This window comes from Seriola dumerili, unplaced genomic scaffold, assembly GCF_002260705.1.
Source record: "Seriola dumerili isolate Sdu_G_001 unplaced genomic scaffold, Sdu_1.0 BDQW01000088.1, whole genome shotgun sequence".
Lineage (NCBI taxonomy): Eukaryota > Metazoa > Chordata > Actinopteri > Carangiformes > Carangidae > Seriola > Seriola dumerili.
The window spans coordinates 9,393,605-9,410,635 of record NW_019174343.1 but is presented as its reverse complement, the minus strand read 5'-3'; the positions used below and the strand labels follow the sequence as shown (position 1 = coordinate 9,410,635).

Here is a 17,031-nt window from a genome sequence, read left to right as displayed (position 1 = left end):
CCCAAACATTAACCTCTACCTTCCAGAGCTGGAAATGTCAAGCGTAGCGATGAATATCAACCAAAACAAAGAGCATGGTGCACAGAGGCGACACAATGGCTTGAGTACAAGGAGCAACAGAGAGTTAGTGATAGTGAACATATATCTAAAAAAAGCTGAACAATAACACAAAAAGTCCCATGAAAAGGAGAAAAGAATTCAACAGTGGAGCTTGGAAAACGTATGACAATGCTGAAAATGACTCTGCTTATCACAATCATTCCCACTCTGCTTTTCCAGCTGTTTTCTGTGATAACATTGTTCTGAAGTGTGCGGTGCTTTCTGTGACCCCCGAGAGTCTGGGGACCAACACAATTCAACGCTTGTAATAAACTCCCTCTCACAGCAACGGTATCTGCAGCCGTGAGGAGACAACTCCAAACAGGCCTGTCATGTGCACTGCTACAAAACCCCAGAGTCAGTGTGACAGAAAGAGAGTACTACTTGTCCACGGTGACTCAGCATGCAACTAGGCCACAATCCAGTTCCGACTGTCCCCTTATCAGCCCATTTACATCATGAAGAATAGAAATCAACCACCCCTGAAAAGAAACAGTGTGGCTGTGAGTACTCAGAGCCTAAGAGCCCCACAGGGAAATTAGATTTCTTGTCTAATTTATGAGCTCTGGAGCCCAGTACAGCTCGAGGACATGGAGGGACGTCTGTGTTCGCCAGCAATCTTCTGCCTATTTGCGCCAATGAGTTTTTAAGAAAATAGGTGATTCTCTATGCGTTAAACAGATTGGTGCCATACATCACAGGTACAGGAACTGTCATTTCATTAAAAGGTGCATCGAATAGGAACATCAAAGTGAGGGGAGGATGGTGGGGTGGAGGTGTGAGAGAGGCATGATGGCTGATGATGCACATAGGTTTACAATGATGCGGGTGGATATAGGGAGCAGGTAGAAAGATGAATTTCAGTCAGTGTGACTGCCGTTCGCATCTTACAGTGTAATTTGACAGGCTTTCTGCAGGAGTACAAGGCACAGTTGTATTAACTAGTCCAATCCGATCTCAGCACTGATGAGTGATGTCAGGTAGGTAAGTATAAGGCTGAAAAAGTCAGAGCGTGAAGGCTGAGGACGTGCATTCATCACAGTGGAAACCTTTAAGACATGCTAATAGTAGACCATGTGAAAAAGGTCATTCTTTTTTCAGCAGAGCCAACAACTTTCCCATAAGTACAAAAATAAACGACATTTATTCTGAAGTGCATTTCAGTGAGTCTCTAGGCCATTGTATCCTCATGTAAATCCAGGAGTTGTAGGCAAAGTGTAGAAGTATTTGCAGTACAAGCCAATCCTGGGGCCAATAAAATAACTGTCAGTGACACAGAGCAGACACCTGAAAGACTAAAATACTGATCTGGGCCAGCCCCAGCAATGTAAACAGAGCATTCCTGAACAGTACAGAGTGCAGGGAAACAGTGGTGTGAAAGTGTGTGTGTGAAAGTGTGTGTGTCGGAGAGAGAGAGGGAGAGGGGGAGAGAGAGAGAGACAAAGAGTGAGAGAGCAACATCATCGACAACATCCCTGTATGTCATTAGAGTCATTAGAAGCTGCAGTGATAGTACTTGGGCATTACCAAGAAACAAATACCAATTACAACCCAGCCCACACAGTCCTGCTCAGTTGACCCAACACACATCTATGATGCCCACATAAAAGCCTTGTAAATAGTATCAACAGTGTGTTACGTGTGGTAAACCTCAGATTAACAGAGCCTCCATCAAGAGCGGCGACAGTCGGTTAGTCAATCAGTCAGTGCGCTGCTCAAAAGTCATTAGATAAAATGAAAATACAGGCATGATGACAAGTCCTGAAGGGTCTGTTTGATATCACAGACTCTCTGTATTGGCAAGAGTTTTTTTTGTAATGTACATTTAAATTTTTATGAGGCCCGTGTTTTGCTTTAATTACAACTACAAAGTCTGGAGTGGCTGGCTCTGGCATTTGTTTACAACATTTTACGTGTGAAATGGGTGTTTCCACTTGAAATATTAAAATCTGAGTATAAAGCTAGACTTCTCCATCTCATAACATTAGTTAACTGCGTTTTGTGGTGTCAAGTCTATATAGAATCAGACATGGAAGGAAACCCTAGAGCACCAAAATAGTGCTTATAAAAGATGCATCACCTCATTGAAACTATAAACAATATTGTTGTGAAACCACAAAAGATTAAAATGTGATTGAGAAAAATATAATTCTGACAGAATAACACTAAGATGAGCTCCATTAGGCCTCTCTGCCATCAGCTGGTTGTAAAATGGTAAAGTCACCATCATTTTTACAGCTACCAGGCGTGAAGAGACAACCTCACCTTTGCTGGACAGATACTGTGTATACATACAGCCTGGTGCTGCATTTGGCAGGTATGTCATGTAGAGTAGTAGTCGTTCTTGAATTATAGATGCAATTCTCCCTCTCAAATGGCATGTTCTCTTGTAAGTGCAGCTTTTTTCATTTCGTAGCAACTGTTGTGGAGTGAGGGCAAAACTAAAGTGGATTTAACTCAATGTCAAATTCATTCAGGAGAGGGACATGATGACTGTATGGTAAAGAGAGAGGGAGAGGGAGAGAGAGTCGTGGTGAAAATCCACTTCCTTCCTTTCAAAGGAAGAGGATTATGATAATCATGTGAAAATGTGAAGTCAAGGTGTGAAGATTTACATAAAGAGTAAATTGCAATTATATTAACGATACTTCAGGAACATGTCAGCTCAGATAAAAAAATTTCAGCATTAATTTTGCTGCTGTAACTGAACAAACCATCAATTAACACGTCAAAGTGATTTTAAAGCCAAATGTATCTTTTGCTTTGTCTGTTTTTCATGTGACCGACAATAATATGAATAAAAATATGTATATAGGTCATTTATCAGACTGATGGAGCACACATCAATAACTGTTTTGTTTTTTTTCCCTAAAATCTCCGACTCTGCTTTCCACGACAAAAAGTGCTGCCATATTGTCTGTCAATTTTCAAAAAACTGAATCCATTTAAGGAACTAGTGAAGTTAGAGAGTGAAGGGTGGCTCAGCTGCTGACACTGACATATAGAAGGTGGCACAGTTGTCACATAAACAGACGTCACTTCAAGACACCAGACATTAACATCTGTGACTGATGCCAGCAGTGGAGAGAGAAGATGGACACCGGTGACCTCTTAATTAAGACTCAATTCTTTCTCTGTCTTTGCTAATTAGTCTCTGCTTGTCTAATTAAGATTCTATCAGTAAGCCATCACATTTTACTCACTGTACTGGTTTAATGAGGCCTGTACAGTAAATGATGGGTGTATGGTGCAAAATGAGGACAAAGTCTCTCTATTATAGTTTTCATACAGTATGTGTACTGACCTTTAAGTGCTCATATACTGAGCTTTATGTTCCACTATCAGACACAACAGAGACAGTGTAACTTTGTGCTGCCATGGAGCTTGGTGCTACCAAGGCTGTCGAAGGAGCCAACTAATCCCAAAGCAGAACTGTGCTTCAAATACTGTGCGCAACCACTTCGACTTAGAACAGGTGGCATTTGCAAATAGTATCATTTTGACTTTTAAGAACTGCGTGCCCAAACTCAGCAGAGGATGAGAGGAATTCCTTAGAGAAACATATTCAGTCCTGTTTGGCCTGTATTAACTGTATGAAACTGTCATTAAGGCGGTGTTGATAAAGGATTAGATCTGCCTCCATCTTCAGTGTTTTGCCCCTACAGCTTGATATAATCAGGACCGCACACGCTCGAGAGTTACTGAGGTTTTCACCTTGTAATATTTTCTTTGTTTCCTAACTGGCAAATTACAGAGAGAAGTCAACAAGTCAAAATTATACCAAAAGCTCTTCCAAAAAATCTGTTTAACTTTACCCAAACTGAGGCCTCTTTTCACTGTTGGAGACAAACTGAGTAAATCTGGACCTACTCTGCATGCAGCTTTCAATTAAATTCACTGGGTTTGACCAGGTCAAAGATGCAGTTTGAATACTTCTTAGAATGGTTAGCAACAATAGCAGATAGCTAAAAGACTTATCATTAGCTAAAAGATCTCAGTAGTTGCTAATAAAAGAAATATCCCCTTGAGAATCCTAAATATGCAGCATGAACATTAAGTAATGCACAGAACCATTCTCCTCCTACTTTGGCACCTAGCTCTCTCCTTTTGTTCTTTTTTGGCACAAATCAGAATAAACCACTCTTCACTCTCCACTCCCAATTCAGCCCAATCCGTTAAAAACTAAAGTCATGTTTTGCATTTTAGCTGACTAGACAGCACAAGTAAAGCATGTTTTGTGTGTGGTCCCCTGCATAAATTGAATTATTTGTTGTGTATACCACTAAGTTGAAGAGGCATGAAACTACTGGAAACAATAGAGGTTTAATGTGAGTGGTACAAGTGGTGATTGAGTCATGCAGTGAGTGCCCAGCTTTAGGGGACACACAAGAACAGCTGGTGCACAGTCATCACGCAGGGCCACACAGTTCGGCATAGTCCGGATATCACATAGTTGTGATAGCAGTTACACACTTGGCCCTTAGCTGCTCACCAGTTATTACTGAACATCTATCAGCACTGGGAGGCCACCTGCGAAGCTTATGACACAGTATCTCCCCTGCCATCATAAGAGATTACCAAGGCTATTTGGTGTCCTGAAGGCTTCCAGCTAACTGCAGGATACGCATGCTTTTTCAATCAAGGCTGCTTAAATGATGGTCACCATCACGCAGGCTGATATTTCCAGATGGGAGAACTGCAGGCATCTTCTTAATTGTGCTCACTCCACGCACACAGAAATGCAAAATGCATTTTGGATTTTACAAACATCTCTTACCAACTAACTTTTGATGATAGCAATTTCCTAAACAAACAGCAATTTCAGACACATTACTGTCATTTTCTCAGAGGGATTAAGTGCAGTAATGTCTGATTGACTACATATGCATCGACTGACCTTAGCTACAGTAACTAGGCATGGCAGTCCTGTGAAGCTTTGGACTTCTCCACATGTTGAAGCCGTGTGCATCGGACTGTAAAAACAGTAATGCTCCTTATGTAAAAAGCGTGGTGTCTTTTTTTGTATTCCCCAAAACAAAATAAAATTTATTAGGAACTAATTAAACAGTGTGTTTGTCTGCTCAAGCATTAACTGCAAACGCTAGCATGTACAGCTAACTAGCTTACCGCAGTAGTAACCTAACCCATCATTACCTCTGAGGCCGAGAAGCATTTCATTGTCAGCAGGATTACACAAAACGTGCTTAACCAATTTGCACCAAACTTGGTGGAGGGATGGGGCATAGGCCAGAGAAGAACACATTACATTCTGGTACAGCTCCAGTTAAAGGGGCAGATCCAGGAATTTTTCATCACTTTCATCAATATTGCAAGATACAGCATTTTTTGGCATTTTCATCAATATTTCACCTTGGCACAGCTGAGTGCCATTCCAGTACTTCATTATTATCAGCTTTGTTGATTTGGGAAAGTTTACACTCCAGCAACTTCACCAAACTCATTATCCAAGATAGCTTTGTGTGTACCAGACACATTGGCTAGTCCTCATTATGAACAGCCTTTTTTTCTTTAATGTTAAAAGTTAAGCATACTCAACAAACAAATACAAACAATAAATCTAACCATTTGTCTTGCTTTGTCAAGTTAAGCAGCCAAACAGTGTTATTTTAGAATGAAATAAAATATCTTACTTTTTTCCTTATCATACTTAGTGTGGTATTGCTGCTTCTTTATTTTCATGTTTCTACATGAATCAGCTGATGAGGAGTTGACTTTTTGCCTGCAAAATGTAGCTTAAGCCTAGATCTTTTAGCACTATCAAGTATGCAGCAGTCAGGTGCATATTTAAAACATTTTTACAGGGTCTTTGTTTCAGAACAAGACAGCATGACATGCTTAAAGTCACCCTGAGGTGATGTTTTCAACTCATGGAGCTAACATTAGCTTAATTAGCTTACTAGCTACACCCAATAAAATCTGCTAGCGTCAACTGTCATTTCAGCAGACAAAAATCAACAGCTAATCACATAAAGTAATTTGTGTGATAAATCTGCCACTTATGTCATTGCATGTAGCTACCAAGAACAGAATGCTTGATATGCATAGCAACAGTAACTAGTGGCAACTAAGCTTACATGAACTGAAAATGAGTAAAATAGTTCCAAGAAGACACACCAAGAGATACTTCGACACATACATGGATGATCATTTGCTAACCAAATACTAACGCACGTTATCAATCTGTCTTCTCTTATGTCGCATAATTATATTTTACCCATAATCCACCACACTCTTTCTTCACAGTGACTACCATCCCCATAAAGCCATCTTCAATGCTTTGCCACATACTGTCGGCCATAACTGCTGTGAAGTGACCTGTTGAGCGATTCTTTTCATAAAGAGACCTAAGCAGGAAAAAGGACAGGGTGGGGGACTCAGTCAGAACAGGCTGCCCCTTAATAAGAGCCATCACAATTCCTCCCGTATTCAGGCGACAATGAGTGTGGAGAGAATAGATGAAGACTTAAGAGGGTAGAGATAAAGAGAGCAGACAAGATGAATGGAGTGACAACAGATGAGGAGGAGGAGGAGGAGGAATAAGGCAGTGTGGCTCAGCGAGGCATTGTTGTGTGCCGCATAATTGCCACTGCAGGAAGACCCCGGGAGTTTGTAGCGTGTGAGTGTGCATGTGTGTGTGTGGCTATGTGGTGTGTGTCTTACTACCGTGGACAAACAGACTAGTGTCTAAATCCTCTTAATCAGGGCTAGACCGCTCTCTAAAACCAGTAGATACTCCCTTGTTTTGTCTGCGTGCACACGAAATGTGCGTGAGTAAGCTTCCCAAAGACTTTACATTAATGGGATTTGTGTAAACAGAGCCCAAGGCCTCAACCACAACGCTATTAAAAGGTAAAGAAAAGAAGGAAGCAGACTGGGGAAGAAAGGCATTTATATCTCAAGGAGCCTGAGAGATTAAGTATAGATTTTCTGGATGCAACCACAACTGGAAAGATAACAAGCTGACGATTGCTTTAACAACAACAAATTAACTCCATGTAAGTTTCTAAGTGTCTTTTTACTATCTTGTAACACAAGAAGTCAAATATGCAGCACAGTAATATTACAGAAACATGAGGTTACAAAAGCACAAGCACTTAACTACATTTCTTTGTGCTGTACAGTCCCTGCTGATTTAAAAGGAACTTATAAAACCTTTAACTTTTCAAGACTCTAGCAGCAATTTTGTGAGGCACATTCACTTGCTACTGGGTCTCAGTCATACTAATAATGCCCACAGCCACTACGGATTCCATCATTTTGCTGCCTAGTTGTGCCTGCTGCAGACATAACCACATCTCATCAGGGTTTAACAGCAGCAGAGCTGACAGAAAGACTTGGCCACGTCAGCCTGTCTGGCACGCATACAGGCTCACATACATGCACACACACCGCTACTATCTGCAGGCATGCATATGATCCCATTCCTGACTTCACACAGTATAAAGAACAGAGCTGCTCATGCTCAAGGACTCCATGCATAGTAAAGGCTGCCAGAGAGACTCTGGAGCGTCAGCTGCTTGTGATGAGACTGCAGGTTGGGGTCTTAGCACAAAATTTCACCACTCATCAACTTCACATTTGCAGCATTTATCATTCAAAAAGGTTTTTGTGCAAGTCATTTTGGTTGAACAGGTGTAACTACTCCTTGAATCTGAAAAAACTCTTGGTCCTATAAATCTTAAAGAGCATACTTAAAACCGTGTTTTAGCTTGAACACACCCCATTCACAAATTTGAAAAATGCATTCAAAGCCAGACTCAGACTGCACACCCTCTCCCACCTCCCTCACAGATCCATCAGATTGTTGTTCCACATCCTCCTCTCTACTTTCTTCCTTCTACACCGACATGTTTCAGCTGTTTTCCGCCATTTTAATGCCTGAGTAAGACATCTGGCTGTCATTCAAAATTCATAGAAGCATAGTTATATCTGTAACTCTTTTTACTCTGATGTTTTTTTTTTTTGTCCCTGCAGACATTTAAAGCAGTGACAGTGACTTCAGCCCACAAAGTTTATACCTGCTGGTTCAGAGCTGCACTGACATGATAGGTCAGACTGGTATCAGCCCAGATACTGACCTTATTAAGCAGATCAGGTATTGGCCACAATATGACCACACAATCCACATTAAATACAGTTCATTTGTCTATGTCATCCCTGATGTTATACACGATTCCAATGAGTTCCACACAGTATGGTACACAGATTTTACACATAAATCTGGTACCAGATCATCACAATCAGCAGATACCCTGAGCTGAGGTATCAGGAGAGAAAAAGTTGGATTGGTGCATCCCTAGACAGAGCAGGGGATGGGAATGAGTGGTAGCCCCAAATACCATAACACTGATCAACAGTGTAAGCTAATAGTTTACGGGTAGTAGTAGTTGTAGTAGTAGTAGCAATGCTACTAGGAGGGGATTATGGAGGGTGTGGTGTCCCATGGAACATCAGATTTTTCACAGATTTTTTGATGGGTTTAGAGGAAGAAAACTTCCGCTGCAGAGAACACAGTGGATCACGACCAGAATATTGTAAAAAGTGACTGTACGCAAAATGTACTACCTCAAAAAGTGGTTTTGGCATTAAGTTACTCTTTAAGTGGCTGAAACAACATGAATATTTTCAGAATCTTAATGCTCTACAAAAAAGCCTTTGATTAAGATGTTCAACCCTTGAGGTTGGAAGCTAATTTCTCCAAAACAGAGAATCACTGTACCTCCCAGGCTGGGGGATTATGCTAACCAGGCAGTCAGACGGCCTCTTGGGAAGATTTATCAACTCGTCCCACACTTTGACTAGGTTAACAGTTACTTTAGGTAATGAATCACAGCAGCTCCTGATATTAAGCTTAAGGTTTTGATTTCACTGTGTATTCTGACATACATAAGGGACTCATCATTTCATGGTCGGACAGATGGAAAAAAGCAAAGCGCGGTGAAATGACACCATGCTACAAATCCTCAAGAACTGACCACTGAGAAAAGAAAAGAGAATAGTGACATATTTCCTCAGGAAGGGTTCTGAATTATACTGGAAGGGTCTCATGGGGAAACTGTCTGTGATCTCTTCACCTACTTCCTGAGGAATAGCTACAACAGCTATAAAAGCAACAGCTGCCTTTAGGAACTATGCAGATGCTTTGACTTCATTCATAAAAACAGCAAATCATAACATCATGTGAAAAGTGTGTCTCTTTGGTCCTGATGTTCCTTGCTATTCACTCTCTTCGGCAACTTTTGTCAAATGTGTCTAAATCCTGACGCGTTCCACAGACGTACACACAACTCTACTGTGCACACCCACCATTTGAGGAGACTGGACAAGAGCAGTCTTCAAAGGAAAGCAAAGGGAACTGCCTGACTGCTTCCCCCGCCTAAACTGAAATCACTATTGTAAATTAGTTGGCCTTTCTCTTCCTCTGACAGAGTGTGTAACTGCAAGTGCCAAGTGTGACCAATTCCCATTCACACTCGATACTACAGCCCACACTTGAGCTAATTAGGAAAAGAAAGACGATTCTTCCGTAAACAAGAGGAAAGACTGCGCACATGTGCATATGCACCTCTTTAGTGGGATTACAAAAAGCGCTGCATTAGTGAGACAGCATTTCATGGTCTATTTAGCTGGTAACTGAGTGTCCCTCCAGTGTATTTAAATGCAGAGCTTAAGCAGAGAACCGACACACATATACACAAATTCAGCTCAAAGTAGCTTATACTGTCCACATGTGACTCCCCCCCACCCCCACCACACACACACCACACACACACACTTGCACAGATATAAACACACACCCTGAAATTGAAGCCAGAGGTCTTTCCTAAAGCCAGGCTATACGGGAGGAAGTGAAGTAGTTCCACCGGCTGTCAGAGAATACAAAGGTGGAAGAATGGTTGGCGCGAGGAGGGGTGTCCAACTTCCTGCTGAGAGAAAGGAAATAAACACTTCCATATGCAATCTCTGCCAGAAACACTCAAACATACACACACGGAGCCTGGAGTTAACGCAGTAACACAGTGTTGTAAATTTGAGCAGGGCCCTAGTTAGCAACTCGCTCTGCCACATGAAAAGGAGAATATTTTCTGCTTCTAAAAATTTATAGCTAGCAAGGCCTCATTCATCACACCAACTCTATAATATAATGCAGCCAGGAAAGAAATACACTCCTCCGAAGCTGTAGCACCCTGATTCCTGATTGGTCAGAGAGAGAGAGCGGTGGTTGGTTTTACGTGAAGAGGATTCAAATTTCTAGTGTGTGTGTGTGTGTGTGTGTGTGTGTGTGTGTGTGTGTGTGAGATAGCATGGTCACATGCAGCAAATCCTGTTGACTCGGGGGACTCACACACAGCACACCTCCTGCCTGGGGAAACCCATGAACTCTTGGCCACTGTGCCATTTTTCATGTCCACATAACACACACAATCATACACACACACACACATTTGTGTTGCACTGCTTGTAATGACCGTCGCTGGCTTCAATCCCTAGAACCTGACATTACCAATACACACCTAACCCTAGACCTTAAATTTAAATACAATTCAAATCTTAAACTTCGAAACGTAACACTACCTGTGTTTCTGTCTGCATGAAAATATACAGACCTTAAATGCGTGCGCACACACACACACACACACACACACTATCATAGAAATTTCCCTGATTATTAACACAGCCAACATGTGTGCTAACACAGCAGAGAGCATGACACTAATCTGCTCTCAATCTGAAACCTCTCTGTTGTGATTGTGTGTTTGCACAAGCATGTGTTCATGCATGTGTTATCCACCGTGTTAGCCAGCGATCGTTTTGCATATATGGAGCAGTAGGTCATCGTCTTATGAAGATTATCCATAAAGAAGTTCCGGGGGTTTATCAGATTGACAAGTCTTATCATAATGGGAATTTCTGTTTGCAAACACGGCATACTATCAGTATCTGTTAATATCTAACTGTCATTATAGCTCATCTTTGTGTATGTATGAGCATTAAACATTAAACTGCATTGGGAGGACCTGCTTGTTTAAAAGTGTGAGGAGTGTGAGTGCATGTCAGTGTTTGTATGTAATGGTCCTTTAAAACATTTTCCCACAGCTTCTGCCCAAGCAATTCACACTGAAGTGGACTTCTCCTGGCTTTCGCTAAAAGATGTGTGTTCTGCAGTGTAAACGTGTGTGTGTGTGTGTGTGTGTGTGTGTGTGTGTGTGTCTGTGTGTGTCTGTGTGTTGTTCTTTTTCACTGATATCAAAAGCAAACATTACAATCTCTGCAGTAGCACTGGTTTAAGCGTCTTATCAGCTCCGTCTAGAAATGCCCCTCCGCTAACAGGTCTGAGTTGATTGCTGAAGGTCTTGACCTGACACTTCTCAACACGTCTCCTTATGCTCCATAAGCCTTCCTGAATATCAGCGAGCCGATTGCAGCAGTACCTCTCCTCACATCGCATTTGATTAAAGTGAGAAAATGACACAAGCTTTGGGTAAAATTAGGTCACTTAGATTTTACAGATGGCCCTTGTTGCCAAGCATATTTTCCCAATTAAGGCTGATTAGAGAGGGAAATTCCCAGACAGCGTGAATTATTAAAAGCTTGAAATGGAATCTGATCATGTGACATTGTATGGCTCTGACACCCGACATCCCCAGATGGGTACTGGGGGAAAAAAAAAAAAAAAAAAAAAAGAGGGGGAGCTCGTTGGGAGCCCTGAGATTTATGATTGGCTGAAAGTGGAAGTTGCATCCTTTTGTTTAAAGTCATTTCAAACTGCAGATAGTTTGGGAGGGTGCACAGTCAACTCAGGATGATGATACATGAACTGAATTTCTAGATTCTGAATTTGCACAGGTGTTTCCCTTGAAAGTATTCATAAGACAAGAGTGCTAAAAAAAATGACCAAATAGTTCCTTGTTTACATTTTCCACAATAAAAAAAAAGATTCCAGAAAGGTCTCTAAATCCAGCACAGGCAAAAAAATAAGATGTGCACCACTTGGCACTATGATTTATTTACTGCTGTTTTTTCCCCTGTGGCAAGAGTTTCATCAGAAAACACTATCCCTGCAGTTACTGAATAGGAGAAGGTGAGCTACCCAAAGAATCACCTGGAAACAAGCAAATAAAACTGAACTCAAAATACAGATATTGCTAAAAATTAAAAGTAATCATCAAAAACTGGAGGGTTTAAACAATATTTTTGACCTACTAAATCAACTAACAACAGTGCTTTAAAACTTTAGGCCCCACTGTCGTGACTTACTGGGACACTTGAACTTCTGAACTTGGACAGGGCCGTCCTTAATGTCATTATCAAAACCTGTGCTTTTCCTGCTATGACAAGTCAAAATGTCTGCTGTGAAAAAGCACTATTGAGTTCAGTGCAATCACTTAATGACTGTGACACTCAACCTGAGCAGTCCAATTAGCCGTTAAGTGGAAACACCTGTGTGCAGGACCTTTACATTTCCTCATTCTTTTTGTGCTTGCACTTAATTAAGCCTGTTAAGATACAAAATATTTCCAACTGCATTACATTTAATTTGCTATATGCAAAATTTGAAGAAATATTTCATAAAGTTGTAAGGATGGAGAGATTACAGCAGGTGATTCTACTGGTTAACAAACTTTCAATCAGAAAAGAGGGACTAGTCAGTGCTATATGCTGGCACGGTGTGAAAAGCTGCACTTCAGAGCACACAACTGCTCAGTATTGTTCTAAACAAATTAGGCAAATGTAGAGACTGTATTTATCTTTTATATACCTCTGGTATTGTCAGAGCTGCACCATGTTTTCCTATGAAGTCCATGATAAATCATAATACTGGCCTGAAATTAATGTGCTAGTACTTTTGATGTTCAATTCTAAAAATTATTAAATAAATAAATGGTGCCTCCTCTAAGCAGGCCCAGTCAATATTGCTGGAGGCATTCACAGGTTATAAATATGTGAAACTGTCCTTGAAGAGTTGCTGCTCTTTTGTCTGTCCCTACAGGAAGTTAGTGTGGCCCAGGCTGGCTCCGAGCATCCCTTCAGCAGTCTGCTTTACCACGCTGGGAGCCTGTCAGGGTGGCTCAGTGTCAAACTGCCAAGCCCTGCTGAGGCAAGCTGACCATAAACGAGCCAGACCAGCCACACTGGCCTGATGTTCGAGTTTCTGTTAGGTGCCTGATATTCCCAGTCCTGTTAGGTGCGAGACAAATGTCACCAGTCTAGCCTGTTTTAGGACTAGACAGATACCATGTAGAGATAGCAGATACAAAGGCCCAGGCAAAGCCAGAATTTGCTTATCATTTGTATATTTAATAGATGATAGTTGATTTAATGTAACTATATACTCATTTATTTCATATATGTCTGGCTTATTTGTAATATCATGTGGTATCACCTGGTATTCCTACAGTGGAGTGAAAATGTGGCCTAATTAGGATAGCTATTTAAAGTCATGGGACTGACACCTGTGCAGGATTTGATTACTTCAGGTGTTGACTGTAAGCTAAAATGACATAAGCTAACACATTATTTGGAAAGGGTTTTTAACAGTTGGGCCATTTCAAAGGGTTGGTATGGCGACAGAACAAAAAGGAAAGCTGAATAAACAGTGTGTGTGAGCCTATGTTGTTTCCATCTCCCTGGAACCGACAGGTGGCATTTTCTCTATGTAGAACAGCACAACCCAAATGCCATTCAAAAATCTGTCAATTTAACGTGGGTTTACTCATAGACCTGTATACAAAGCCCCACTTCCTGACGTTTTAGCTACCACTCTCCAGTTCGAAAAAACTATATTAAGCCTGGCGAAGGTTATTTCAGCATTTAACCAACTTCAATGTTACACCTCACTGGAAGCAAAGGCAATTTAAAAGTTTCTATTTTCATAAATGTTTAAGCTTAATTGTACATGTTATGTGTGCCGAAGTGAGAAGTCCCTCCTTCTGTTACGAAAAAAGACTTGGCATAAATTTTTCAATCCCTGCCAACTTTCAGTAAATTGAGACACATTAAAGGACAAAAGATTAAACGGAGTTTTGCGTGTGTCGCTGTCTTTTCCAGTCCTTACCTTGCCTGACAGTTTTCAACCTGACGGGACCTTTGCAGTTCTTAATCACTGTTTGTACGTCGTACAGGGGTAATCCCGAGATGGAGAGGTTCTCCACCTCCAGCAGCAGTTCCCCGTCATTTAATTTTCCACTTTTGTAAACCACGGCATCCTCGTTAAGTTGCCCGATGTAGGCGAACTCTCCGTTTTCCGCGCCGCCGCGCAGTGGCACATTCAAGTCACCACGGGCATCTTTAGAGACGGAGCACTCGTTCACTCTGGAGGTCCAGTGGTTTTTCTTGAGCGCTGGTTTGGACATTGTGAACAGTTAAGAGCCGACACCAAACCGAGCGGGCTCTGCCACCCGAATGAGAAACAGTCACGGCAGTAATGCCTCGCAGAAAGTAGACCTGTATCCGAGTGAAGCGCAGCAAACTTTCTTTCTCTTCCACAGAAACATGAGCGCCTCTGACTGTTTTGTCCCACCGCTATCCCGGGGTGAGAAATCAAGCCATTCCTGTTCAAGCTAAAGTCACTCTTTACTGTGTCAATATTGTTTAATCATTTTTTTTTACCATCCCCGCACTTTAATCCTCCTTTATCGTTGGCATCTTACATCTGCCACGGTCCCACTCACGTCTCGTCTCCACTTATTAAATTCTCCCTGCTCTTATAAACTCGCTTTCAGTGATGTCTCTTTCTTGTGTCCACTTCACGGCGGCTGTACTCTCTCCTCTCCGTGTCCGACTGCTGACTTTATCGACAGCTGTCACTGTCCCCTGCTCCTTTAACCAGGTACGACGCTCTGGTGTATTTAGTTGAATCTCATTCCCACTCTGGGCTCTGCCGTGGCGCTAATGTGTTGCTGTTCGTGCTGCATTCAGGCACTGTCGGAAATATTGAGTTCCAGATGGGGTCACATATATTACCCACCACCAAAGTGGCTATATTGTATGTTATGATATGGAAATATTAGTATAAGTGCAATTCAAATGTTAGTTAATCTCCAACATTTTGAAATATAACGTGTACAGTAGTGTAGGCTGTCATATGATAGCATTTAACTTTGTAATTGTCATTGTTTCAGACCTCAGATCATGTGAATTCATACATTTAATTATTTTTATGTTTATTGCTGAATGCTGTATGCTAATGAACCATGGTACATTTTTTTAATTATTACAGTTGACCGAAATAGATACATTTACGCTGTCAATGCCACATTTATTAGGTTACATCTTATAGGCTACTTAAAACTGCAACATACATATCCTTTTATGAGATGGTACATAGCCCTGGAGGCAAGGAAATGTAAACAATAAATGCATAGGAATACATATGTTAACTGCTAAACTGTGGTCATTTTAAATCAAAGCTATAATGAAGTCTGTCCATGCATGGTTTGCATACTTTCCTGTCAGTCTCTTGTTTTTTGTGCAGTGATTGCGAAAATGGAGCAATATTTAAAATTTATATATGTGTAGTGTATAAATGTATGTCTATAGTTTACATTGTTATTATTTACAGTATCACTGTGGTCTTGAGTTGGGACATAGTAACATTTTTAGGTTTGGAGTTCAGAATACGGAGCCTACAAAGAGCACAGGAAGGCAGCAATATTAACATGAGCGCATGCGTACTGCTTAAAGCAGAAAGGGCTATCTTGGCTGTACCTCTCCAATAAGAGCGTTTGGCTTAACTAAAATTAGAGACCTGTGTGTTTTTGTGTTTGTTTTAATCAAACTATTAAACTGATCTATAGATGTTATTAAAATCCAGTCATTAAATCAATCATGTATTGTAATGTCTTTCTCAGACATTGTCAGTTATTCCTTTTGCAAATATTTGCTTCTCTGTGGAAACTTGTCTGAGATTTTGAGCTGATACTCAAATAAAAAGTGTCCTCTCTTCAACAGGCTTGAGATGATGATTGTGACTGAAATGCTAATTTCACCTAGTCAGTCTGGGTATCTGGGTACCTGTGATCCTGCCTGTCAGGATTTTTTGCATTTCAGGTTAGACTGGTGGTACACCATGTTTTCATGTGTGGTAAACCTCACCTCATTGTTCACACACTCCTAAGTGTGTGTTTTGTGTTTATGTGTGTGTTTGCCCCTGGCACAGAAATTTCTACAGAAACTGTTATATCCCTTACATTATAGTCTTAGTTTGTGAGTCTTATTTTGTGAATCAAAGAAGTTGCTGAAGGCCTTGAACTTTTTTTTTTCCAATGAAACAATTTCACAGCGACATGGAGAGAAAACTTCTTGGCAACATTATCAGTCCCATTAGAAATTATACCAATTACTCCCCTCTCTTGCTTTCTCTTCTCCTCAAGTGACGGGGGAAAGAGATGGTTGGTGAGTCAGAAATAGAATGAGAGAAAAAAGAGAAAAGACCATAACTAGAAAGCATGTTTATAATCCATACATACCGAGAAATAATTAAAGCAACACAATAAAGAGAATGATATAGATGGACAATCAGCTAGACAGACAGTGAGCTAAGACAGCAGGATGAATACTTTGCTTGATCAGATGGGCCAGGCCTCTCACCTAGGGAGCAGCAGATGAGCTTTTCCCAACCTAAAAATAACAGTCAAAGTACTCTTGGTCCCATGGGAAGAAAACCCATTGGCCTGGATGGGACAGGAAATAGTATAGTGAGCTTTTAAGCCTGAAACCTTACAACTTTTCCTCATCTTCATCTGTTATCAGCTGCTCATACATGAAATGTGTGTTTAATATTTATTCAGCTCAATGCAGTTTCCTCCTAGGGACACTCTCCTTACAGGCAAGTAACGAACAATAAACATTAATATAGAAAGTACTTAAAACATAACACAAGACACAAGCGTCATAAATTATGAATGTCTT

At 41.0% G+C, this 17,031-nt stretch overlaps 1 protein-coding gene across 1 annotated transcript in view; it reads right to left on the bottom strand.

The window, feature by feature from the left end:
• Nucleotides 1–14,474, bottom strand: part of magi1 (membrane associated guanylate kinase, WW and PDZ domain containing 1) — a 138,681-nt gene extending 124,207 nt beyond the window's left edge. The window contains exon 1 of the mRNA XM_022745048.1: nucleotides 14,177–14,474. Within this exon, the coding sequence (XP_022600769.1) occupies nucleotides 14,177–14,474 (298 nt within the window). The remainder of the gene's footprint in view (nucleotides 1–14,176) is intronic.
• Between the last annotated feature and the right edge of the window lie 2,557 nt (nucleotides 14,475–17,031).